The following is a 25871-nucleotide window of genomic DNA, read 5'->3' on the forward strand; positions in this document are numbered from 1 at the left end:
AAAGATACCGGAAGCTGAAATTTCCACCATGCTTGCTAATTATACTTTTAAGGGTGGAATACCAAAGAAACTTGGAGATCCAGGGGTACCGACTATACTATGCTCCATTAAAAGAAACTATGTTAAAACTGCTTTATGTGATCTTGGAGCCGATGTTAGTGTTATGCCTCTCTCTTTATATCGTAGACTTGAATTGAATAAGTTGACACCTACTGAAATATCTTTGCAAATGGCCGATAAATCAACTGCTATACCTGTCGGTATTTATGAGGATGTGCCTGTTGTGGTTGCAAATGTCACTATCTTAACGGACTTTGTTATTCTTGATATTCCTGAGGACGATAGTATGTCGATTATCCTTGGTAGACCCTTTTTGAATACTGTAGGGGCTGTTATTGATTGCAACAAAGGCAATATCACTTTTCATGTTAATGGCAATGAGCATACGGTACATTTTCCGAGGAAGCACCTCAAGTTCATAGCATCAATTCTATTGGAAAAATTCCAACTATTATTATTGGAGGTTTTGAATTTCCTCTCCCTACTGTCAAGAAAAAATATGATATTCTTATTATTGGGGATGTTCATATCCCCGTTGAGGTAACCTAGTGTTATTCAAAATTTCTCCGGTTCCATGTCATTCAGAATGAGTTTGTTAACAAGACTTGATCAACCTTGTTAGCGGATTCCTTTTGATGATCATGACATGGATGAAACTAGAAGGCACAACCTTCTGTACCCTCTTTTTACTTTCTGTTATTTAGAATAAATAAAGTAAAAGTAGTATTATCTGTCAGTTTTCTGAATTATCCATGCAATAAAAAATACCCCCAAAAATAAAGGTGCTCCAAATGCCCTATAAATTTAGTATGATTTTTTGTGGAATATTTAAGGATTTTAGGCACTGAGAACACAGCAGGGGGGCAAGCACCTGGCCACGATGGTCCAGGGCACGCCCCCTGCCTCGTGGGCCCACTATGGCCCCCCTCCACTTATTCCTGCACCCACACACTCCATCTTCCTCCCAAGAAAATCCCCATCCAGCTCAAGCACAAGTTCTAGCTCATTTTGCTGCGATTTTCGATCTCCTTGCTCAAAGCTCCATTCACAAAACTGCTTTGGGAGATTGTTGCTTGGTATGTGACTCCTCCATTGGTCAAATTAGTTTTTGTTCTAGTGCTTTATTCATTGAAATTTTTTGCTGCATAGGTGACCCTGTTCTTGAGCTTGCATGTCAAATTTATGAGGTCCCAAGTAATTCTAATGCATGATATAGGCTCTAGGCACTTGTGGGAGTAGTTGCTATCAATCTTGTTTAGTTTGATTCACTTTTATTTTGAAGTTACTAAAAATTTCAGAAATTTTCAGAAAATGATGAGGAGATTATCGAGGGGCTCTTCTAGGCAAAGCTCCAAGGATAAGCAAGCTAAGGAGAAAGAAAAGCAAGTATACTCTTCCTCGCGTAGAGGAAGTAAGGCCTTGTGAGTGGCCATGTGATGATTTCTTGAGAGTAGCCGAGATTTACGAAGACTTTTATTCTTTGGCTGAAAATGCGGGCCTCACCAACTTCCTCCACGACCGGATCGAACAGTATCTCTTACTTACCAATACTTTTGTGCAAAATTTTTACTATTATCCTAAGAATTCACCTCCTTCAGTAGCCTTTCATTTATATGATGAGGCTAAGGAAATGTCATTACGTAATTTTTGCACGGCTTGTAGAATACCCTTTGAGGACAGGTTAGATGAACCACATCGTAAAGATGTGGATGGTTTTATTGACACTATTACTATAGGGGAATTGAAGAAGGGTTCCGATGCGAGAATCACTAGCATACATTTTCCTGTTTTACGCTACTTTGCCATATTTGCTAGTCGATGCTTAATTGGTCATGGAAATAGTGGAAACTTCAGTGTCCCTGATATTATTATTCTACTCCATGCCTTATTCGGTGATAACACTTTTAGTATGGGTGTCGTTATTGCTAAACAGTTAAGCCTAAACCGTACAAAGGGCCCCATCTTTGGAGGTATCTATGTTGCACGCCTTGCTAAACATTTTGAGATACCTATTAGGCATTATGAGAAAGAGGAGGCACTGCTACCTCTTACCTTTTTAGATTACATGAGCATGGTAGCGCATGAGTTTATTGTTGGCAACGATGATAAGATGCTTCTGTATAACCTGAGATTTAATAACGAAAACAATGAGATTGTTACCCTGCCTGTGCCTTCTTTGTTTGATTTAACTACAAGCCATTACCTAGTTTTGCCAAAGGCAGTGTACGCGCACCGAGGCCAGACATCAGCTCCAGAGCCTGAGCCGGAACAACCACTAGACCCCTATCATCCATCCTATTATCAGTGGGATCCGGAGGAGATCGCTAGCCAGTGGTATCCAGATGACACTCCTCACTATACCGGGGAGAGTAGCCGCGATCCTTGGGCATATACCAACTTAGGCCAAAAGCCTAAGCTTGGGGGAGTACATATTTCTCACCGACTTTACATTCATGTTGACACACTTATTCTAGTTGTCGGTGCTCATACTCTTTCATTGTATTATCCATGCTAGTTCAATTTATTTTTCTAGCTTTCTTCTTGTGTGTTTGATAAACCTTAAGAAGACCAAAAAAATTAGTTAGTTTTAATTCCATGCTTGTAGTAGACATTAAAATGAAAACCCAAAAAGATTTCTCGTTCTTCTTTTACTTGTTGGGAGCTTTCCCGTGTAAATAGTTTTATTTATTTTCTTTCTTTTGGGGGTCGAGAGGAGAAGACCATATTGGAAATGTTTAGTGGCTCTCATTTGCATGATTGTTGATTTAACTTAGAGCCCATATTACTTTGTCTTCTCCCTTGAGTTGAATGCTTGCAGATTCCAGCTTAGTCCAATGCACGTGCACTATTATTATTATACACACCGTTCAGTCGTGCAAGTGAAAGGAAATAATGACGATATATGATGGACTGATTGAGATGAGAGAAGCTGGTATGAACTCGACCTCTCTTGTTTTTGTAAATATGATGAGTTCATCGTTCTTGATTCAGCCTATTATGAGTAAACATGTTTGCAATGACAACTAGAGATTTAGTTGCTTATGCCATGCTTAATTAGCTAGGAGCTTATAATGGTTTACCTTGCGTGCCAACATGCTATTAAAATGGTTGTGATGTGGTATGATAGGGTGGTATCCTCCTTTGAATGAATTGAGTGACTCGACTTGGCACATGTTCACGCATGTAGTTGAAAACAAATCAACATAGCCTTCATGATATTTATGTTCATGGTGGATTATATCCTACCTTGCACTCGGTGTTGATTAATTTTAATGCATGTTCATGACTGTTGTCGCTCTCTCAGTTGGTCGCTTCCCAGTCTTTTGCTAGCCTTCACCTGTACTAAGCGGGAATACTGCTTGTGCATCCAAACTCCATAAACCCCAAAGTTATTCCATATGAGTCCATGATACCTTCCTATATGCGGTATCTACCTGCCGTTCCAAGTAAATTTGTATGTGCCAAACTCCAAACCTTCAAATAAAATTATGTTTTGTATGCTCGAGCAGCTCATGTTTCAACTAGGGTTGTCTGTATCTTCCATGCTAGGTGGGTTATTCTCAAGAGGAGTGGACTCCGCTCCTCATTCACGATAAAATGGCTGGTAACCGGGATGCCCAGTCCCTTGATCAAAAAGATCAAAGCAAATCAAAATAATTAAACAAAACTCCCCCAGGGTTGTTGCTAGTTGGAGGCACTCGTTGTTTCGAGCAAGCCATGGATTGATGCTTGTTGGTGGTGGGGAGTATAAACTTTCACCATTCTATTTGGGAACCGCCTATAATGTATGTAGCATGGAAGATATCAAGATCTCATAGTTGTTGCGTTGACAGTGAAAGTATACCGCCCAAAATGTTATTCATCTCTATTTTAAAATCGAGCTCTGGCACCTCTACAAATCCCCGCTTCCCTCCGCGAAGGGCCTATCTATTTACTTTTATGTTGAGTCATCACACTCTTATTAAAAAGCACCCGCTGGAGAGCACACTGTCATTTGCATGCATTACTATTAGTTTATATTGGGTATGACTTGACTGGATCTCTTTTACCATGAATTACAATGTTTAGTCAGTCCTTGATCTTTAAAGGTGCTCTGCATTTATGTTTTGCGGTCTCAGAAAGGGCTAGCGAGATACCATCTTGTTATATCATATTATGATTGTTTTGAGAAAGTGTTATCATCCGAGATTTATTATTATTGCTCGCTAGTTGATTATGCCATTGATATGACTAAATATAAGACCCAAGTGTTATTGTGAATATGGCTAGTTCATAATCTTTGCTGAAAACTTGAATGCTGGCTTTACATATTTACAACAACAAGAGCAAACAGAGTTTGTAAAAGTTTTTCTTTATCACTTTCAGTTTATCAATTGAATTGCTTGAGGACAAGCAAAGGTTTAAGCTTGGGGGAGTTGATATGTCTCCAACGTATCTACTTTTCCAAACACTTTTGCCCTTGTTTTGGACTCTAACTTGCATGATTTGAATGAAACTAACCCGGACTGACGCTGTTTTTAGCAGAACTGCCATGGTGTTGTTTATTGTGCAAAAAACAAAAGTTCTCGGAATGACCTGAAAATCCACGGAGATAACTTTTGGAAAATATAAAAAATACTGGCGAAAGAATCAAGGCCAGGGGCCCACACCCTGTCCACGAGGGTGGGGGGCGCACCCCCTCCCCCTGGGCGCGCCTCCCTGTCTCATGGGCCCCCTGATGCTCCACCGACCTCAACTTCAACTCTATATATTCCGTTTCGCGGAGAAAAAAATCAGAGAGAAAGTTTCATCGCGTTTTACGATACAGAGCCGCCGCCAAGCCCTAATCTCTCTCGGGAGGGCTGATCTGGAGTCCGTTTGGGGCTCCGAAGAGGGGGATTCGTCGCTGTCGTCATCATCAACCATCCTCCATCACCTATTTCATGATGCTCACCGCCATGCGTGAGTAATTCCATCGTAGGCTTGCTGGACGGTGATGGGTTGGATGAGATTTACCATGTAATCAAGTTAGTTTTGTTAGGGTTGATCCCTAGTATCCACTATGTTCTGAGATTGATGTTGCTATGACTTTGCTATGCTTAATGCTTGTCACTAGGGCCCGAGTGCCATGATTTTAGATCTGGACCTATTATGTTTTCATGAATATATGTGAGTTCTTGATCCTATCTTGCAAGTATATAGTCATGTATTATGTGTTATGATTCGACAACCCCGAAGTGACAATAATCGGGATACTTCTCGGTGATGACCGTAGTTTGAGGAGTTCATGTATTCACTATGTGTTAATGCTTTGGTCCGGTACTCTATTGAAAGGAGGCCTTAATATCCCTTAGTTTCCACTAGGACCCCGCTGCCATGGGAGGGTAGGACAAAAGATGTCATGCAAGTTCTTTTCCATAAGCAAGTATGACTATATTCGGAATACATGCCTACATTACATTGATGAACCGGAGCTAGTTCTGTGTCACCCTATGTTATAACTATTACATGAGGAATCGCATCTGACATAATTATCCATCACTGATCCAATGCCTACGAGCTTTTCACATGTTGTGCTTTGCTTATTTACTTTACCGTTGCTACTGTTACAATTAATTCAAAACTACTACTGTTACTTTTATCACTGTTACCATTACTATCATACTAGTTTGCTACTAAATACTTTGCTGCAGATACTAAGTTATCCAGATGTGGTTGAATTGACAACTCAAGTGCTAATACTTGAGAATATTCTTTGGCTCCCCTTGTGTCGAATCAATAAATTTGGGTTGAATACTCTACCCTCGAAAACTATTGCAATCCCCTATACTTGTGGGTTATCACGGTCCAAGAAGAAAACTGAAGAGACTCGTTCAAAGAGGAACAAGGACCGTACCTCCAAGAGGGGAAGTATCAATTAAATTCTGCTCTTGGATACTTGGCTCTTGTAGTTGAAATGTCTAGTGGTTGTGAAACTATGTGTTTGCTATTTGTGGAACTATGTGTTTGCTATTTGTGAAACAATGTGAAACTCTGTTTGCTATGTGGAACTAAGTAGTTGAACTTCGTTTGCTTATTATGCACAAGTTTATGTGGAACTCCGTTTGACATGTCTATTTAGTTCAACTTTTATTAATGTGTATGTGATGCCCAAGTTTAATTGTTTGAGATCTGTTTTTTTAACTCTATATCATTGCTGTGATATTGTTTTTGAAAAGAGGTAAATACAGGAACCTACCGCCAAGGACCCTGGCGGTAGGGTCAGACAACCTACTGCCAACCCCACTGGCGGTAGGTTGAATCTACCGCCAGACCACTGCGATTTTTCATTACAGAAGCTTTCGAAGGCAAAAACCCAAGCCATACCCTACCGCCAGGGGTGCTGGCGGTAGGGTTAGACATCCTACCATCAGGGTCCCTGGCGGTAGGGTGCTAATCCACATCAGCATGTGGACACAGTCGCCGTCCCCCTCCGTCGCACCCTACCGCCAGGGTCCCTGACGGTAGGCTGTCTAACCCTACCGCCAGCGCCCCTAGCAGTAGCAAAAGGGTCAAATCTCGAAAAAAATCAACCGGGGTCAGATCCTGAATTGGTATGCGAAAAAGGGTCAAAACAAAAAAAATTGCCGCGGGTGGCCAACATGCAACGAACGGCGCGGAGGACATTTTCACGTGCAGAGGCTCCCCAGAGACGGATACTCCAACATTTCACGCGCAGAGGCTCCCCGGAGACGGATACTCCAACATTCTTTATAGAAGTAATAAATATTAGCTTAGTCATCTACTCATCGTTGCAATTGTACATGAAGCACTTGCAATGGGCTAGGTTTTTTTACCGGTGCTGGGAGCTACCGGTGAAGTCCCAACCAATCAAATACTTCCAGCTAACTTTGTGTGGGCCAACTATCCAATGGTATAGTGTTGTATTTGGCTAGTATCTGGTCCATCAGGTCAAATCAATGTCAGACCCAACCGTACCGAGTGCATCTTTTATGCCTAGCCATGCATGCATGTTGTCAGACCACTCCACACACAGAAAAGGCAAACATTTTATTTATTTTGGAAGATATTAATTCATTGATATCTTTTGAATAAAATTTTCATTTTGAAATATTTTTACATATTTGAATTCCTGACGACGTGATCTTTAAAATAAGATCAAACTTGAGATCATTTCAAACGAGTTCAAAATTCTTGCAACATATTTCACTCATTTGTAATAAACAAATTTCACTCATTTCTTAAAAAATATTTTAACTTGTTTATTTCACACATTTCAAAATACTTATTTCAGTCATTCCAAAACACATATTTCAATCAGTCGACAAAATTGGTTTCGCTCATTTCAAAATACGGATTTCGCTACATTCAATTCAAAGATAGTGTTCACCAAATTGAGATGTGAAACTTGTTATTTGAATACATTTCGAACAAGTTTAAAATTGATTTAACTTGTTTATTTCACTCATTTCAAAATATTTATTTCAGTCATTTCAAAACACATATTTCAATCATTTGAAATAATTGGTTTCACTCATTTCAAAAAACGGATTTCTCTCCTTTCAATTCAAAGACAGTGTTCACTCAATTGAGATGTGAAACTTGTTATTTGAATAGATTTCGTGCGAGTTTAAAATTCTTGCAACATATTTCACTCATTTCTAATAAACAAATTTCACTCATTTCTTAAAAACTGATTTAGCTTGTTTATTTCAGTCATTTCAAAATACTTATTTCAGTCATTTCAAAACTCATATTTCAATCATTTGAAAAAAATGGTTTCACTCATTTTCAAAAAAAAAACGTGAGACCAACCCCACTCATTTTCAAAAACTTATTTCACTCCTTTGAAAAAACACATTTTACTCATTTTCAAAAACTTATTTCACTCCTTTGAAAAACATAACTAGAGCTGAAATATAATTGAAAATTCACACTAGTCAAAATATATCCAAGATTGGTCTTGATTTAAAGATCTTGTCGACCTAAATACAAATATATAGAAAGTTTCCAAAACAAAAATTCGGTTTAAAAGTTATGAGCAATTCAAAATGCTAAATTGAAAATAAAAGACAAGCTTTTTTTTTTTTGGAGAGAGAGAGAGAGAGAGACAAGGACGACATGTGCATGCAGCCTGCTGTACTATTGTGAGTGAAAGCATCCTCCACTAGTACTTTTCCTGACAAAAGTGTGTGGATGTCAGTTGTATTAGCTGTGTATTCCGTCTGTATCTCCAAATGTGAATGGATTTTATTTTCATTGCATGAAATTTAAAGTCTGAAGTGTAAGATGGATCCTTTGCCGGTACATACCGGTTCCGGTAAAAGAGACTTTGCGGCACTTGCAAGACAGTTGTTTTGTTCCGGGACTAGGAGTTCTAAAACCTGGCCCATGGGATCAAATGGATGGTGGACAATGGAAAGATCTGTTTTCCTTCCAAAAATAAATAGAAGCAAATCGCTTTACATGGAACCATAAGATTCATCAGCTGGAACATCCATGGTGCACAAAAACCAAGCGAGAGATAACATGGTTCAGCTGAATCAAACATCCATGTAGCGAGACAAGCTGACCGACATAGTTGCATCATCCATGCAAACACAAGTACTTCCAATAACATATTTCTGCTCGACATATAATACCTAGAAATATGGGACATTTACATCTGTGCCCCTAACTCAAACCCACTACTTAGGTTTGCCCCTAACTTTGAAGCATACTCAAATTTGCCCCGCTGCCGTTAAGTCACTACTCAGAAATGCCCTTCCGTACAGTATTGTAGCACTTTCCATCCAATACTGTAGCATTTTCCGTCTGCTACAGTACATATGGGCCTTTGACGGTCAAAGGCCTTTGAGTGGACGGAAGGGCATTTCTGAGTAGTGGCTTAACGGCAGAGGGGTAAATTTGAGCATGCTTTGAAATTAGAGGCAAATCTGAGTAGGTGGTTCGAGTTAGGGGCAGAAATGCAAATGGCCCTAGAAATATATGCGTAAAGTCACCTCCCTTCTCAAATCCAGCTCATTACTACTAATCAACCCACAAATTTTTAGTGCTGCTACCACAACATTATCTCATATATAAGTCTTGCTAGGAGGATGAAAGGGCTTTATCTCTCCATCGGCATGAGGTAAAAATCTAGCCATCATTGGATAAACCAACGATAGTGAGATCTGCCTTCACAATGCAGCTCGACCCTACAACATAGCCTTTCTTGAGTTTCTTGAGTCCAAGAAAGTTAGGCCAACCCCATCCGCCATCACATACGAAGAGACCTGTCATCACCACAAAAGTAAGATCAACTGTAATCATCATGAGGTTACAAAAACTAGCTGCTTGAATCACACATATCAGTAGCACTGATACTTGCTAAGGAGAGTTGAACCTGAAGTTTTAGTCAAGTGTTTCCCATTCTTTTGGTTCAGGATGGACAGAGTCATTACAGCCACCTTCCTAGACTCGAGATGGAGCTCATCCAAGGCATCCAGGAATAAGTACAAGCTGAGGCAATCAGTGCTGTACAAGTCACCACGCGGGTACATGCTGATGCACATGTTGACAAAAATATAATTAGGTACCCAGGAAAATTTTATTTACAGAATGTGGTTAGTTATTGAAATCAGAAAGTTGTGGCTGAGCTTGGGTGTAGCCAGCCATCAACTTTGGACACAACTTCATGGCATTACACTTGTACAAAAAATTTAAGCAAACCATGACTATGGTACAAGATAATACAATGTTCCGCAAAAAGAATCTGAGAAAATAATTGATGATATGTGACACATACTAGGACCATACCAAATATATATGTCAGAATGAAATTTCTGTGAAAATATATCCTAAACAACATAACATATGGCCATGACATTTTATGCCAACATAGATTTTAGTACTACATTGTTTCAAATTTGTTCCTGAATTTTGGCAAACCATGATTACAAAACCCCTATGCTATTGAAATTGGAATGTGCTACCACATATCTGTAAATATCTGTATTGCATGCTTAGAGATCAAGCTAAAATATCCAGTTGGAATATATGGTGGACTTGTAAGCTAAAGGATACATTTAAACTAAAATCTTGTATAACACATGTATATCATTTATATAAATTATTTCTGATGTAACTGTCTAATTGGTAATAGGTGCATACCATTTATGCCCGCCAACTTCAAATGTAGGAGAACGGACACAGTGATCCAAGTCCAATTCAAGGAAATTGTTCATGTTACAAGTGTATGTCCCTTTGACGAACCCCTTCTTCTGGACAAAGAGGTTCTGAACTGTGGTAGCCTTCTTCTGAACCACAACAACCTTCTTTTCAGGAGAGCAGGCATCAATTTTTAATATCTCCACAGCAAAGACACAACTATCATCAACTAGAAAAGCAGATGATTTCAGTAGCTTCTTAAGAGGAATCAAGCAATGCTCCTTCGAGTAGAAATTCTTGAAATCAAAGTTGGAGCTAGCTGCGTTTACGTAAAGGTTAGAAGATTAGAGAACAAATAACTTGTACGTAAGGTGCAAATGTACCAAATAATATATAGCCAACCCCCATTAAAAACAGGTATATATTATCTATATAACCAACCATCACCCCAGTTCAGAAAGCCAAAGAAGATATCAAGATAGTGAACTACACCCAAATGATGTTAATCAAATTTAAAGAGAACATGTGTATGTAGTCCAAATCAGACAAACTTAACGACAAAGAAAAATACAAAACGACTTCTTCATGGCAAAAGTAATATTTGATCGTAATGATGGAACCATGGTATTTATATCTCAAACTTATGACACACAGACTACGGACTCCTAGCTGTAATAGGATGGATGTGCTTGAAAAAATAAATCCATAAGACTACCTTTGCATCCATAGTACATTCCTTTTGAATGGTTGTATATTGACAATTCAAACGTCGCATGCACTGTGTGAACTGGCATCAAGCTTAGTTTGGATGGCACAAGACGAAGAGCAACATATGGAGTTACAGAACGAGCTTCTTTATGCATTAGACTCACTTGCAGGTCCCTGAAAATGAAATCATGGGAAGAAACCAAAGTCAGTCTAGAATTCATAACTGAAGTAGGAAAGAAATCTAATTTCCTCACTTCATGCACCGTATCAAGCGTTAGCATCTGACTGTTTGTTTATGAGACATATAATGTGTATTAGAAACAAACCATATGGTATTTACATCTAATACATAAACTCTGCAGAGTTTTTTTGGCAATTATGATACATACCAGTTATAACCAGAGCAGTGAAAAGGGCCAGATGTTGCTCTCTTAGCTCCAGTCTTAAGCAGTGATGAGAAGTCATCAATCCTCCATTCGAAATCTGGAACGTGGGTCTTTCCGAAGTCCCGAATCCTCCATTCTGGATCCGGAACAACATGGGCCTTTCCTAGGAGTGCACGAGCTGATGTTTGCACAAGTGCGATAACTCAAAATTACAAAACAAAGAAAGAGAGAACATGCAATGGAAAAATTCATGTGCATGTCGCAGTTCCAATAAACAGGCTACAATATCAACCACCGCAAGAATGGCCAACAACATATAAGTTCTTTATGTTCTGATTATATGAATCAAACTCTTGAATGCAATTATTTGGGATATGTTTTTCATGTAACCAAGAAAGGGTGGAACAAGGCAGAAGTTACTTGTAGTTTCTTATATATCATTATTCTGATATATCAACAAGACATCAAGACCAACTAGTTAGCAATCTTGCTAATTTATCAACATGATGGTGAGGGCAAGTACTTGTTCAATTCAGAGCTAGGATTTCATGTTCTTACCTTGACTTTTGCCAAGGAATTAATTATGTAAATTGCATCTAAGTTTTAGTCTATAAAACATACAGTCCAAACATCACGATTGACCAGACAAACATACATGAACTCTTGCAGTTGCCCATAGATCTGCCCCTTCCTCTTCTCTCCTCCTCTGCAAGTAAGATTAAATCATACCACATCTCAGAGAAAGGTAGCAGATCATGCAAATACTACTGCACTAATTACCATGGCAGACAAATAATATTATCACGCCATAATGCAGGGTTAAGAGCATACAGAATCTTCAAAGGTAGAGCCAATCTTGGTCAAAATAACTACCATGGCAGAAAAATAATAAAGGAGAGACCAAGAAGTAGAAATCCCTATACACGAGCAGGTCGATTAAAAATCTACATGCTTTAGCCCTCGATTTGATTACTAAAGAAAGCCAAGAACTTGCACCGCAAAACCATGGATCCCTGTTTCGTTAAAAGAAAAGAAAAAACTGCAAGTCTGAAAAACCCTCAAGTCCAGAAGAAAAAGTGAAGAAGAGTAGGATGTGATAATCCGCGGTAAAAAGACGGGATATGTGACTTCCATGAAGAAGCCAAGGAAGAGAGGGACCTGGATTTGGGGGCAGACTGAGAAGAACTCACAATGGCTTCCTCCGCATTCGTCGGGGTCCCGGAGCCGGAGGTGAGAGGGGAGTGGGGTTTTAATCCAAGGAGAAGGGGATGGTCGCCTCTCCATGCTCCACAGTCCACAAGTCACAAAGAGGAACAACACTTGCCCCTCACTTTTCTCTCCTCTCTCTCCGCCCGTCGCTCCGTTTTCCTCCCCACCTCTGTTCTCGCTTGTTAAAGGACTCGGATGCCATTCAGCAAGGTTGCCATTCTTGTGCAAGGCTTGCTAAAGGAGACTGACGCGTTCACTGTTTTTACTTCTCTCCTTTTTCCTCTGCTCTGTGCTTTACTTCACTCGGCATAGGAGCTGTTGGTGGGTGGTAGCTGCTCTTTTCTTTAAAATAAAGGAAAACTGATTGTGTGAATAGGAACTCAAATTCACATTCAACTTGAACCGGGATGCTGAGAGCAACTCCAACCGGCTGACCAAAACGGACTAAGTTTGTGTCGGACCAGCGGACACCCATATCCGCTTTGGCGTTTGGGTCGGCGCCCAACGTTGGCCCGACCATTTTCGAGGTCGCGTGAAAAAAATAAATAATGCAAATATTTTGAAATTAAAAAACGTTAATTAAACATAAATGCAGGCCACAAAGACTGGCGAGAGTCCGCGAGTCTACTTTACATTAAATAAAAATATTTAATAAAACTAAAAAGTAGAAGGACGCGTGCTATCCTAGGCGTCCTCCTCGTCGTCGTTGGGGCTGGTGAGGTCGATGAGCATTGGCGCCAACCAGCCCAGGGGAACGCCGTCAGCCAGGCTGTGGCGATGTTCTCCGACGCCGGCGCGATCGCCACCGGCTGGGCAGCATGCGCACAACGCTCCTCTTCCTCTGCCTCGCGACTCTCCTCGTCGCGCTCCCACTGCTCGAGCCGCTCCTTCGCCAGCCAGTGCCACCGCTAGTGCTCGAGGTAGATATGCTCGTGCGCCGGCGTCGCCCCGTACCAGACGAGTGGCATGCTGACCCACTCGCGCACCACCCCGTTCTGTGTGTATTGATGATGAAATAGACCTAGGGTAGGGTCATAGGCCTGGCCTATACGTCCTACCCAAGGTCACTACCCTAGAAGCAAAGAAGCTCAAGAGACAACAAGGAGTGCCCAATGAAGGTGTCGAGTGCAATCCACTCGACGAATCAGTCACTCGGGTACCCCTCCTTCCCGATGTGACACGACCAGTCAACCACTCGACCATACAAGAAACCACTCGACCAACTGAAGACCGGGAGTCACTCAGAACTGCAACGATCAGGCGTTCATTCCGTAGTCTTTAAGATCATTAAAAGCACTTTATGGCTGGCATTATCAGTAACGCCCCATCTTTATGTACATTCAACTCTTGGTAACGCACTCTATATAAGCCACCCCCTCCTCTGGGATAAGGGTTCGCACCCCCTGTAACACACACTCTCATAATCCAGTCGACCGCCTCAGGGCACCGAGACGTAGGACTTTTACCTCCTCTGAGAGGGGCCTGAACTCGTAAACACTTGCGTACAATCTCACCGTAGCTAGGACCTTGCCTCCTCATTTGTACCCCCTATACTTACTTTCAAACTTAGAACCACGACAGTTGGTGCCCACCTTGGGGCAAAGCGTCTTAGTGACTTCCGGTGAGGTTGCATTTTCTTCGATCTTCATCAGCATGGTTTCCGGCGGCGGTCTGGTCGTGGGCCGCGAGTTCCGACTCGGCGCGCTCACTTTCGTCGCTGACAACTCCGCCTGGCTCCAGGAGGCCCCCCTCGATGTCGAGGCTCTTCTGGCTCGTGGCTCGTCGCACTTCCGCACGAGTTCCTGCGGCGTCCTCCTTCAACGGCCGTCTTCCCCGTACCAGTCGGTCATCGCGTCGTCATCTCACTCTGCTAGACGCCACCGCAAGTGGTCTGGGCCTTCGCGGCTTCAGCGATGGGTGAGACACATGGTGGCTCGTCAGGCGTTCACCCCTCAAGTCGCGGCGATCGAGCCCGACGTATTTCCCTACGGATCGGTCGACCTATCGACTAATTTTGCAGATACCTTTTCCAAGAGCGGGAGTTGTGACCCCGCGGCGGAGGTCCTCATGGTCGACTCCCATTGCGGTCCACCTGGCTTTCATCGCAGTGCTGACGGCGGTAGAAGCGATGGCCCGTCACTCGACCATGAAGAATATCAGCCCCAATCTCTTAGCTCGCAACGGAGGGAGGAGCTGCATCGCCGCAATGTGGACGCTCTCCAGACCCCCATAATAGGGGAAACCGCCGAGTCCCGAGCCTTGGAGGCAGTACGCCTAGCCACTCTGGCTGAGCGCACTCATCTGGAGAATCTCCAACATTCTCTCGACGAGCGTGCTCGTCGACTGATCCTCGAGTCCAGTCGATGTCCACGGCAATTGTTTCCACCGGAAACTCAGGTATTCCGCACACCGATTCAGAATCTTGCAGCAGCTGCGCGTATTGCTGAGTCCATTTAGCCGCCCCGTTCAGAGGCTGGAAGAGGTTTGGAACAGATTAGAATGCTGGTTCGAGCAGTAGGAGACCAGAACTCCGCTGTGTCCCAGTCGCAGAACAGAATCCACAACAGATTAGTAAGAGCAGACACCGTTCTGTCGACACACAGTCCTAGGTCCCCTTTGCGGCATGGAGGTCGTGATCACCGCCATGATCGGTACCTGGGAAGAGCTCATGGAGAATATGATCGTGAATATGCCCGCGAAAACTACCGTCGAGCGCCTTCGCCACTTTCGAGGGATGGGTCATACGCGCCCTGGCGCAATGACGACAGGCGTCCGTATGGGAATGACCGCAGAGTTCCAGTCGACCCCAGAGAGCCTGGCTTCGACGCAAGGTCCGTCCTTGTGCAGGGTTTAGTCGACTAGAACAGAGCATACAGAGAAGGGCTGGATCGAGACAGACCCAGTGGAAGCAGGGCCCATGTTTCCGGCCCAGAGTGTTTTGGAAGAGCCATCAGAGCCGCTGAGATTCCTCATAACTTCAGACTGGCGACTGGCGTCAGTAAGTTCATAGGAGAGTCGAAGCCCGATACTTGGATTGGAGACTACCGAGTGGCTGCGCACATTGGTGGCGGTAGCGATGAGGTACCCATGAAGCAACTTCCTCTGATGCTTGAAGGTTCTGCTAGAGCTTGGCTGAATCAGTTGGCCCCTGGGAGCATTTTGAGTTGGGATGAGTTAGCCCGAGTGTTCACCAGAATGTTTGAGGGCACATGCAAGAGACCTACTGGTCTACCCGAGTTGCAGCATTGCGTGCAGAAACCGAACGAAACCTTGAGAGACTATATCCAGAGATGTATCACTCTGCACCACACAGTGGAGAATGTGTCAGATCACCAAGCAGTCCGTGCCTTCAAGGAAGGCGTTCGCTACAGAGAGCTCAATCTGAAGTTCGGTCGGACTTGAGATATGTCTTTGACTCAAATGATGGAGATTGCCACCAAGTACGCTAACGGTGAAGAGGAGGACCGACTCCGGAGCGGTCAACACAAAACAGTCGCCCAGGACACCGGAGGAGGAAATTCCGGTCGGAAGAAGAAGCGAAAGGCTGAGGAAGCAGGTCCTGCCGAGGAAGTAGTGTTGAATCAAGGAAAATTCAAAGGGAAGCCCAAAGGGCCTTGGATCCCTAAGAAGGTGAAGGACCAGGAAGGAAATGATGTGATGGATTTGCCGTGTCATATTAACACCAAGAAGGATGAGGAGGGGAACCTGATCACTCTCGACATGGTTTTCAGCGATGAGAAGAATTTCCGCAAGGAAAAGTTGACGTTTGAGGTTGTGGATTTTCAGAGTGCATATCATGCCATTTTGGGCAGGCCTTCTTATGCTAGCTTTATGGCTTGACCATGCTATGTATATCTCAAGATGAAGATGCCTGGCCCCAGAGGCGTAATAACGGTTTCCGGTAATCGTCAGAGAGCAGAAGATTGTCTTCAAGATGGGGCAAAGATAGCAGATGAGCTGTTGGCAGCAGTAGAGTTTCAAGAGTACCAGAAGACTGCAGATCAGAGTGATTTGCTGTGTGCTAAGAGGCCTACCTCAGAGTCTGCATTTCAGTCGGCCGGCGAGACCAAGCCAGTCCACATTCACCCGACCGACCCCAATGCTGCTCCAACCCATATCTCGTCGACACTCGACAGCAAATAGGAAGAAGCGCTCATCCAGTTCTTCCGTGAGAACTGGGACATCTTTGCATGGAAGCCATCTGACATGCCAGGTGTACCCAGGGAGCTGGCTGAGCACCGTTTATGAGTCGACCCAAAAGTAAAACCCGTTAAGGAGCATCTTCGTCGGTCCGCCACGAAGAAGAGAAAAATCATTGGCGAGGAGGTGGCTCAGCTCCTGGCGGCTGAGTTCATCCACGATATATACCACTCCGAGTGGCTCGCCAATGTTGTTATATTTCCAAAGAAAGACAAATCACTTCGAATGTGTATTGACTTCAAGCACATCAATCGGGCCTGCCCAAAAGATCATTTTCCTCTGCCCCACATCGACCAGATAGTCGACTCAACTGCGGGATGTGAGCGACTGTCCTTCCTGGACGCTTATTCCGGGTACCATCAGATCCGACTGTATGGACCCGATGAGATAAAGACGGATTTCATCACCCCGTTCAGGTGTTTTTGCTAGGTTACTATGCCCTTTGGCCTCAAGAATGCTGGTGCCACATTCATGCGCATGATTCAGAAGTGCCTGCTCACTCAAATCAGTCGGAATGTGGAAGCATACATGGATGCCATAGTGGTTAAGTCACGCAAGGGTTCCAACCTGCTGACTGACCTTGCTGAAACCTTTGCCAACCTAAGAAGGTATGATATCAAGCTCAATCCATCAAAATGCACTTTTGGAGTCCCAGGCGGAAAGTTACTCGATTTTCTCGTTTTTGAACAAGGGATCAACGCAAATCTAGAGAAGATTGGCACAATCCTCTGAATGAAACTCCCAGTGCGTGTGCATGATGTTCAGAAGCTTACTGGTTGTTTGGCTGCATTGAGCCGATTCATCTCATGCCTCGGTGAAAAGGCACTGCCTCTTTACCAACTGATGAAGAAATCTGACAAGTTCGAGGGGAATGACGAAGCTGAAGCAGCATTTGAGGAGCTCAAAGCTCTGCTTTCCACCCAATCGGTGCTTGCTGCTCCGGTTAGCAAGGAGCCTCTACTGCTTTACATCGCAGCCACAGGACAAGTTGTTAGCACAGTGCTCATAGTCGAGCGGGACGAAGAAGGCAAGGCCTTCAAAGTTCAGCGCCCCGTGTATTACATTTTAGAAGTCTTAACCCCATCCAAGCAGAGATATCCTCACTATCAGAAGCTTGTTTATGGGATTTACCTGACCATAAAGAAGGTTGCACACTATTTCTCTGATCACTCAATTTCAGTCGTCAGTAATGCTCCATTGTCAGAGCTTCTGAATAACAGAGATGCAACTGGTCGAGTGGCAAATGGGCGATTGAACTTCTTCCTTTAGATATCAAATTTGAGGCAAAGAAGTCCATAAAGTATCAAGCAATTGCAGATTTCCTCGCAGAGTGGACATAACAACAACAACCGACTCAAATTCAGTCGGAACACTGGACCATGTTCTTTGATGGATCCAAGATGTTAAATGCTCTGGTGCATGAGTGGTCTTAGTGTCCCCACGAGGAGACAAGCTCAGCTATGTCCTCCAAATTCACTTTGATTCTTTGAACAATGAAGCTGAGTATGAGGCACTATTGTATGGGTTGCGTATGGCCATTTCACTAGGCGTCCAACGCTTGATGGTCTACGGTGACTCAGACTTAGTGGTTAACTAAGTAATGAAGGAATGAGACGTCAGGAGTCCCGCAATGACAGGTTATTGCAATGCAGTGAGAAAGCTAGAGAAGAAGTTTGAGGGGTTAGAGCTCCACCACATACCACGAATCAAGAATCAAGCTGCTGATGATCTGGCGAAGATAGGTTCCACTCGGAAGCCTATCCCCATCAATGTGTTCTTGGAGCATCTCCATACCCCGTCAGTACAAGAAGATCCCTTCAAGGAAGAGCCCCCACAACCGATAAGTTCAACCAACCCAACTGAGATCGAGGTTCCATCCGTGGTCGACCTGATCATGGAAGTCTTGGTGGTCATGCCCGATTGGACAGTACCGTATATCGCATACATTCTCAGAAAAGGAGCTCCCATGAGGCTTGCCAAATAGTCCGTCGATCAAAAGCTTTCATCGTGATGAAAGGGTAGCTTTACAGAGAAAGTGTCACAGGAGTGGCTCAACACTGCATCACCCCGGAAGAAGGCCAAATGATCCTAAACGATATTCACTCAGGGACCTGTGGTCACCATGCGTCCTCTCGGACCATAGTGGCCAAAGCATACCGAGCGGGATTCTATTAGCCTCGAGCAAATGAGATGGCGAAAGATATAGTTGACAAGTGCGCAGGTTGCCAGTTCTACTCCAACATGTCCCACAAGCCTGCATCCGCCCTGAAGACTATTCCACTCGTCTGGCCATTTGCAGTCTGGGGATTGGATATGGTTGGGCCTTTCAAGACTGGTGCGAGTGGTTTCACCCATTTACTCGTAGTAGTCGACAAGTTCACCAAGTGGATCGAAGCCAAGCCCATCAAAAACCTTGGAGCAGGCACTACCGTCAGCTTCATCAAGGAGTTGATATTCAGATATGGAGTTCCTCATAGCATTATCACAGATAACGGCTCCAACTTTGATTTTGATGAGTTCAAAGCATTCCGTGCATCCCAAGGCACTCGGGTCTACTATGCATACATCGCACACCCGCAGTCGAATGGACAGGCAGAAAGGGCGAATGGTTTGATCGTTCAAGGGTTAAATCCTCGACTGATGCGCGACCTTAAGCATGCTGCTGGAGCTTGGGTGACCGATTGCCATCAGCCCTATGGGGTCTGAGAACAACGCCCAACCGGTCGACTGATCGAACCCCTTTCTTCCTGGTGTACAGCGCCGAGGCTGTGCTTCCAGGTGACTTGCTGCACAATGCTCCCCGAGTGGAGGTGTTCTCAGAAGCTGAAGGAGAGCAAGCACGCGAAGACGCAGTTGATCTCCTAGAGGAAGAGTGCGAGATGGCTTTGGTTCGGTCGACCATCTATCAGCAAGATCTGCGTAGATTCCACGCTTGCAACGTCAGAGGTCGAGCATTTCAGGAAGGAGACCTTGTGCTCCGAGTGATTCAGAAACGACCTCACAAGCTCGCTCCGGCCTGGAAAGGTCCCTTCATCATCACCAAGGTGCTTGACAATGGAGCATACCACATTTACAACATAGCCAAGAAAATGGATGAGCCACGCGCATGGAACACAGAGTTGCTTCGTCCTTTCTATACCTAAAATCACTCACCCGACGAGTTGTAATAAAAGTACTTCAGATTGTTTTCCAAAGACAAGATTTTTACAGTATCTTAATATTGGTTCCTCATAATCACTTGTGTCCAAACCCCCAAGTGGGTGGCTTAGCCGCAAACCTGATTCGCCTAAGTTAAAAACATTCTGAGTGGAGAGCAGTCCTCCCACTCGGGGGCTTAGCTGCGAACCTGATTCGCCTAAGTTAAAAACATCCTCAGTGGAGAGCAATCCTCCCACTCGGGGGCTTAGCTGCGACCCCAAAATCGCCTAAGTTAAAAACAAATCCTCCCACTGGGGGGCTTAGTTGCGACCCCGTAATTGGCTAAGTTAAAAACATTCCGAGTGGAGAGCAATCCTCCCACTCGGGGGCTTAGCTGCGACCCCGAAATCGCCTTAGTTAAAAACAAATCCTCCCACCGGGGGGCTTAGGTGCGATCCCGTACTCGCCTAAGTTAAAAACATTCCGAGTGGAGAGCAATCCTCCCACTCAGAGGCTTAGCTGCGACCCCGAAATCGCCTAAGTTAAAAACATTACGAGTGGAGAGCAATCCTCCCACTCGGGGCTTAGCTGCGACCCCGTACTCGCCTAAGTTAAAAACATTCCGAGTGGAGAGCAATCCTCCCACTCGGAGGCTTAGCTGCGACCCCGTAATCGCCTAAGTTAAAAACATTCCGAGTGGAGAGCAATCCTCCCACTCGGGGGCTTAGCTGCGACCCCGAAATTGCCTAAGTTAAAAACAAATCCTCACTTGGGCTTAGCTGCGATCCTGTACTCGCCTAAGTTAAAAACAGTCCGAGTGGAGAGAAATCCTCCCACTCAGAGGCTTAGCTGCGACCCCGAAATAGCCTAAGTTAAAAACATTCCAAGTGGAGAGCAATCCTCCCACTCGGGGGCTTAGCTGCGCCCCCGTACTCGCCTAAGTTAAAAACATTCCGAGTAGAGAGCAATCCTCCCACTCAGAGGCTTAGCTGCGACCCCGAGATCGCCTAAGTTAAAAACATAGCGAGTGGAGAGCAATCCTCCCACTCGGGGGCTTAGCTACGACCCCGTACTCGCCTAAGTTAAAAACATTCCTAGTGGAGAGCAATCCTCCCACTCGAAGGCTTAGCTGCAACCCCGAAATCGCCTAAGTTAAAAAACATACCGAGTGGAGAGCAATCCTCTCACTCGGGGGCTTAGCTGCGACCCCGAAATCGCCTAAGTTAAAAACATTCTGAGTGGAGAGCAATCCTCCCACTCAGAGGCTTAGATGCGACCCTGAAATCTCCTACGTTAAAAACATTTCGAGTGGAGAGCAATCCTACCACTCGGGGGCTTAGCTGCGACCCCAAAATCGCCTAAGTTAAAAACATTCTGAGTGGAGAGCAATCCTCCCACTCGGGGGCTTAGCTACGACCCCGTACTCGCCTAGGTCACAAATATCCTCTGAGCTATGCCACAAATACAACGTGCGCTCCATCCCTATCTGCGAACCTTCTGCCTAGGTCGCAAATCCTGGCTACGCCACAATCACATGGCTCCATCCATATCTGCAAAGGACGACGAGGTGTCTGATTGAAACACCGCGTCTGAAGCCTGCCGCCACAAATACAACATGCAACTCCAATTCCCTATCCGCAAGGACTGACGAGGTGTCGATTGAACATCGTGCCTGAGTTGCCGCCACAAATACCAACATGGCCTCCATCCCTTATCCCGCCAGGACGGATGAGGTGTCGGACTGTAACCCCATGTCTGAGCTGCCGTCAACAAGTACATGTACCCATCCAGATCCGCAAGGATGACGCAGGTGTCGATTGAACACTGATGTCTGAGCTGCCGTCACAAGTACAATGTACCATCCCGAACCGCAAGGACGACGAGGGTGTTGATTGAACACCACGTCTGGAGCTGTGTCACAAGTACAATGTAGACTTCACTCGAAAAAAGGTGAAAAGATCAGATCACTCGGGATCGAAAGACAGTCAGAAACAGTTCAAAACCAGAACAAAAGCCATGATATTCAAAGAAATTTGAGTTCAGATAAGTCCCGCAAAAGTTTGGGACCGCAGCAGGCAGAAGTACTCAGGCATCAAGCCTCAAAGAGTTTAACGGTTACACAATCACTCAGCATTCGAAGGCAAATAAAGGTGGGGCATAATGTTTTGATCACTCGTCAGGAGAAGGACTTGCTGGATCGCAGAAATTATCAAGGTCAATGCTGTCTGCGATGCGAGTTGCAGCGTCAAGGAAAGTGTCCATGAAGGACTAGAAACTATGCTTTTTGGTGTTCGCAACCTTGAGTTCCGCCATCTTGTCTTCTCTGACATCCTTGCAGTGCACCCGGACCAATGACAAGGCGACGTCAATGCCGCATCGAGCAGATGATTTCTTCCATTCTTGCACTCGGTCAGGTATTTGATTCAGTCGAGCCATCAGAGACTCGAGATCCCGTGAGAGTTCCGCCTGAGGCTAGAGTTCAACATCAACCCGAGTCATCACCACCTTCAGTCGGGCAAGATAAGCAACAGGGCTGTCCATGCGTGATTCTAACCGCAGCACATTCATTGCAACATCATCTTTGACAGGACAATTTATGGGGTCGAGACCCGTCTCGACCCGCCTGATCTCTGCTTCAAAGTCTTGACAAAGTTCTACACAGTCGGAAAAAACAGTGAGTCGACAGTTTGACAAGACATGTCAGTTGACGGCACCAAATCAGTCAAACAAGAATACCTTCAAGCTTGAAGACCAGCTTCGCAGCAAGCTATCCAGATAAGACTCTAGCTCGCCCTTCTTGGCCTTGTGGCTTCCAACTTCGTCGGTCAAGCTATCCTTGTCTTTCTTCAGTTGCTCGACCTCCCGATTGGCCTCAGAGAAGGCGGTCTTTGGCTTAGAGTTATCCTCTTCTAACTGCTGACTGAAGCCATCTTCTTGTCCGCAAGCGCTATTTTCTCTCGCGCCTCCTTCTGGGCCGCAGCAAGATCCTGATCCTTCTTCTCCAGAGCCTGCTTCATTTTCTCTAAGGAAATAACATTCTTCAAACGAGCTTGAAGTTGACGGTTTTCACTACGCACATCTGTTCGAGTGAAATCACCTGGTTCAAAGAGACTAAAGAAAAAACATGGGGAAGAGCGAGTCACAAGGTGGACATTCGACGATTGGTTACCTCCCATGATAGCTACTTCTTCTTGAGCAGTCTTGAGGTTCTTCTTGGCCAGTTCCAGGTCAAGATTGAGGCTGATTTGCTTCTTGTTCAGTTCAGAAAGTTGAGCCACAAGATCACAAGACCTCTGCAGTCAGCAAATAAGACATGTCAGTCGACAGAAACAAAAGTCAGTCACAGTGAAAGTTGCTCTAAGACTACCACTGAATCAAACATTCAACAGTAGTCTCGGGGACTACACCTAGTGGGTGCACTTAGCGTGCCCCCCACTGGTTTAGTTTTACACTCGGCATGGTCTGCCTAGCATGAGTAAAAAAAGAAGGGAGATTCTCAGACCCCAGCTGACTACCAACAGTCGACTGCGGTCTCGGGGACTACACCCAGTGGGTGCACTCTGCGTGCCCCCATTGGATCGAAAAAACACTCGACTCAACCTAGTCGACTCAAGTGGAAGAGCTATACAGCTCTATGACAGAAACACCTCAGTGGGTGATTGGATGTGAAACACAGACCCATGATAGATGCACATAATAGGTTCCAAAACGCTCATCCAAGAGCACCATATGGGCAACGCGACAACAGTAGCAACTATCATTTTTCAAGAGACCAGTCGGGAATCAACTAACCTTGATGTTGGTTTGCAGAGCGGTGCTGGCATCATAAGCTACCTGACTGGCCTCATGCACCACCTTCATCTGCTCCATCACGAGATTTACCTGGAGAAGGGCCTCCCTGACAGCACTCGGTGAGTCGTCTGGAGTCTGGTATGCAGTGAAGAGGGATGAGGGCAATGCAGTCGGAGCAGCCACAGGGTCAGATGCATGGAGTTGTACTAGAGCGGCAGAGGTCTGAGTAGTCGACCCTGATGGACGGTCAGTTGACAGCGGATTGGCAAAGGTAACGCTAGTCCGAGCCAGATCTCTGGATCGATGGACCACTGTCTCAAGCACTGATGTCGACTGAAGGACCTTTCCCTTGGGCGCTTTCCCGCTCGACGCCCTGCCTCTCTCCCCCTCTCTCTCAGAGGCACTTCTTCTTCATCATCCGGAAGCTCAATGACGTCCCGTGGAGCTGCAACAAAAAGTAACCTCAGAAATTAAATCGGCCAACAATTCAATCAACATAATAAATTCAAATCGAGTGGAACTTACTAGCTTTGGAGGTGGCCACGTCATCGGTTTCCTCGTCACCTGGGGCCTTATCAACGTCCATGTCAGTCGCGGCGGAGGCTGGGCTGGAAAAGTTTACAATCCATTGGGTCAGAACAGAATTATCAGTCAGTGGAAGAATACACAGAAAGAAAGAACACTCACCCAGAGGCAAGAGGAACATCCATCTTGATCTTGGGCAAAGTCTTCCAGACTTTGAGGGGACGACCTTGGGCTGCTTGGCGACCTTCTCCGTCGGCTCTGGAGTCGAAGTCCGAGTGCGCTTCTGTGCTTGAGTGCTTGGAGCCACGGTCTTGCCACGCCCGCCCACTGGATCATGGAGTAGCTTGGATCGATGTTCTGTATGAGGTGGTGAATCGACTATCTCATCATCGTCCGACTCATCTCTTTCCTCCTCGTCTTCGTCTTCTGGAGATTGCTAATCACCGCTTTCCTCCACGCTGTCCTCTCCCTCCTAGTCTTGCTCCAGAGCTTGTTCACCATTGGGCATCGAGTACATCTCAGTGTAAACCTACAAGACAACAAGTCAAGTAAATATCAGTCAGATTCGAAGACAGTAGCAAAACGTATCAAAATACAGTCGGTGGCAGAGACCAAACCTTATCTGGCTGGTTGCTGTCGCTGAATGGGTCGACTCTCCTAGCGCCCTGGGGGTTGTCCTTTTTCCTGTGATACCCTTCAGCCACAGGGCCACTGTCTTGGCCGATACTTCTTCTGGATGAACCCGAGCGGTGTCGTTGGCTCCAGAGTACATCCACATCGAGTGATCACGAGCCTGGAGCGGCTGGATGCGTCGACTAAGAAACACCTCCAACAAATCCATGCCGGTGACACCCTGATTGACCACTCTCTCGACCAACATGTTTGTTTCCACCCTCTCTGTAGTGGTCACTTTCAGCGAAGAAGGGGTCTGGACATGATCTAAAGAAAAAGGGGGAAGTCCAGTCGACTGGCCTGGAGTCGCAATGTCCTAGCAGTAGAACCAGGTCGACTGCCAGCGCCTGACCGACTCAGGAAGTGTCATGGAAGGGAAGAACTCCTTTTCCTCTTCTGGATACCCAACCCCCCACACATTTGGGTAACGTGTGTTCTCTCATCGCTCGTATTCGCTTTCTTCACCGACTGGGAGCGGATTGTGAAGATGTGCTTGAAAAGACCCTAGTGTGGTCGTCAACCTAGGAGATTTTCGCACATGGACACAAACGCAGCAAGGTGTGTGATGGTGTTGGGAGAGAAGTGATGGAGTTGGGCTCCGAAAAGTTCAAGAAACCCCGAAAAAAAGGGTGCGGGGGAAGGGAGAAACCGCAGTCGACATGGGCGGCGAGCAGAACACACTCACCCGGTCACGGCTGTGGTTCCGTCTCCCCCTCCGGCAACCGCGCAGCCCCGTCGGTGTTCAGTCCGAACTCAGCCAGCTCCTCCAAATCTTCCGGACGAAGCGAGGATCAGATCCAATCGCCCTGGATCCAACTCGGCGGCAGCGCCGACCGCGACGACGACCCCCGATTCGTCTTCTTGCCTTTCGCCGCCCCCGTCGCCTTCTTCGCGCGTTCCAATGCCGCCGTCTTGTCCTTCACCATTGTAGCGGAGCGGCAGTGTCGAGAGCGGAGGAGCCAGATGCGGTGGAGAAGCAGAGGAGAAAGAAGGAGAATGCACGCGCACAGTGCAGGCGCCTCAGCCCCATCGCCTTTAAGGACCCACTTCCGA

At 45.4% G+C, this 25871-nt stretch overlaps 1 protein-coding gene across 2 annotated transcripts; it reads right to left on the bottom strand.

Moving 5' to 3' along the window:
• Positions 1–9002: 9002 nt before the first annotated feature.
• On the bottom strand, positions 9003–12705 carry LOC123123895 (uncharacterized). 2 transcript variants are annotated; one of them, XM_044544550.1, is made up of 7 exons: positions 12473–12705; positions 11938–11988; positions 11286–11460; positions 10904–11070; positions 10192–10507; positions 9425–9582; positions 9003–9314 (listed from the first exon to the last, which is right to left on the bottom strand). In XM_044544550.1, the coding sequence occupies exons 2-7, from the start codon at positions 11957–11959 to the stop codon at positions 9178–9180; spliced, it is 975 nt and encodes a 324-aa protein (XP_044400485.1). In that variant the 5' UTR covers positions 11960–11988; positions 12473–12705; the 3' UTR covers positions 9003–9177. The 2 variants fall into 2 exon arrangements, with proteins under 2 accessions (XP_044400485.1, XP_044400476.1); XM_044544541.1 differs by having other exon boundaries at positions 12441–12669.
• Between the last annotated feature and the right edge of the window lie 13166 nt (positions 12706–25871).

Source organism: Triticum aestivum, chromosome 1B (genome assembly GCF_018294505.1).
Source record: "Triticum aestivum cultivar Chinese Spring chromosome 1B, IWGSC CS RefSeq v2.1, whole genome shotgun sequence".
Lineage (NCBI taxonomy): Eukaryota > Viridiplantae > Streptophyta > Magnoliopsida > Poales > Poaceae > Triticum > Triticum aestivum.

Coding starts and splice junctions, on each gene's coding strand:
- LOC123123895 (XM_044544550.1), bottom strand. CDS start 11,959: ATGGGCAACTGCAAGAGTTCAT. Junction 11,071..11,285: donor CACTGCTCTGGTTATAACTG/GTATGTATCATA, acceptor TTTCATTTTCAG/GGACCTGCAAGTGAGTCTAA. Junction 9,583..10,191: donor GAAGTTGGCGGGCATAAATG/GTATGCACCTAT, acceptor CATGTGCATCAG/CATGTACCCGCGTGGTGACT.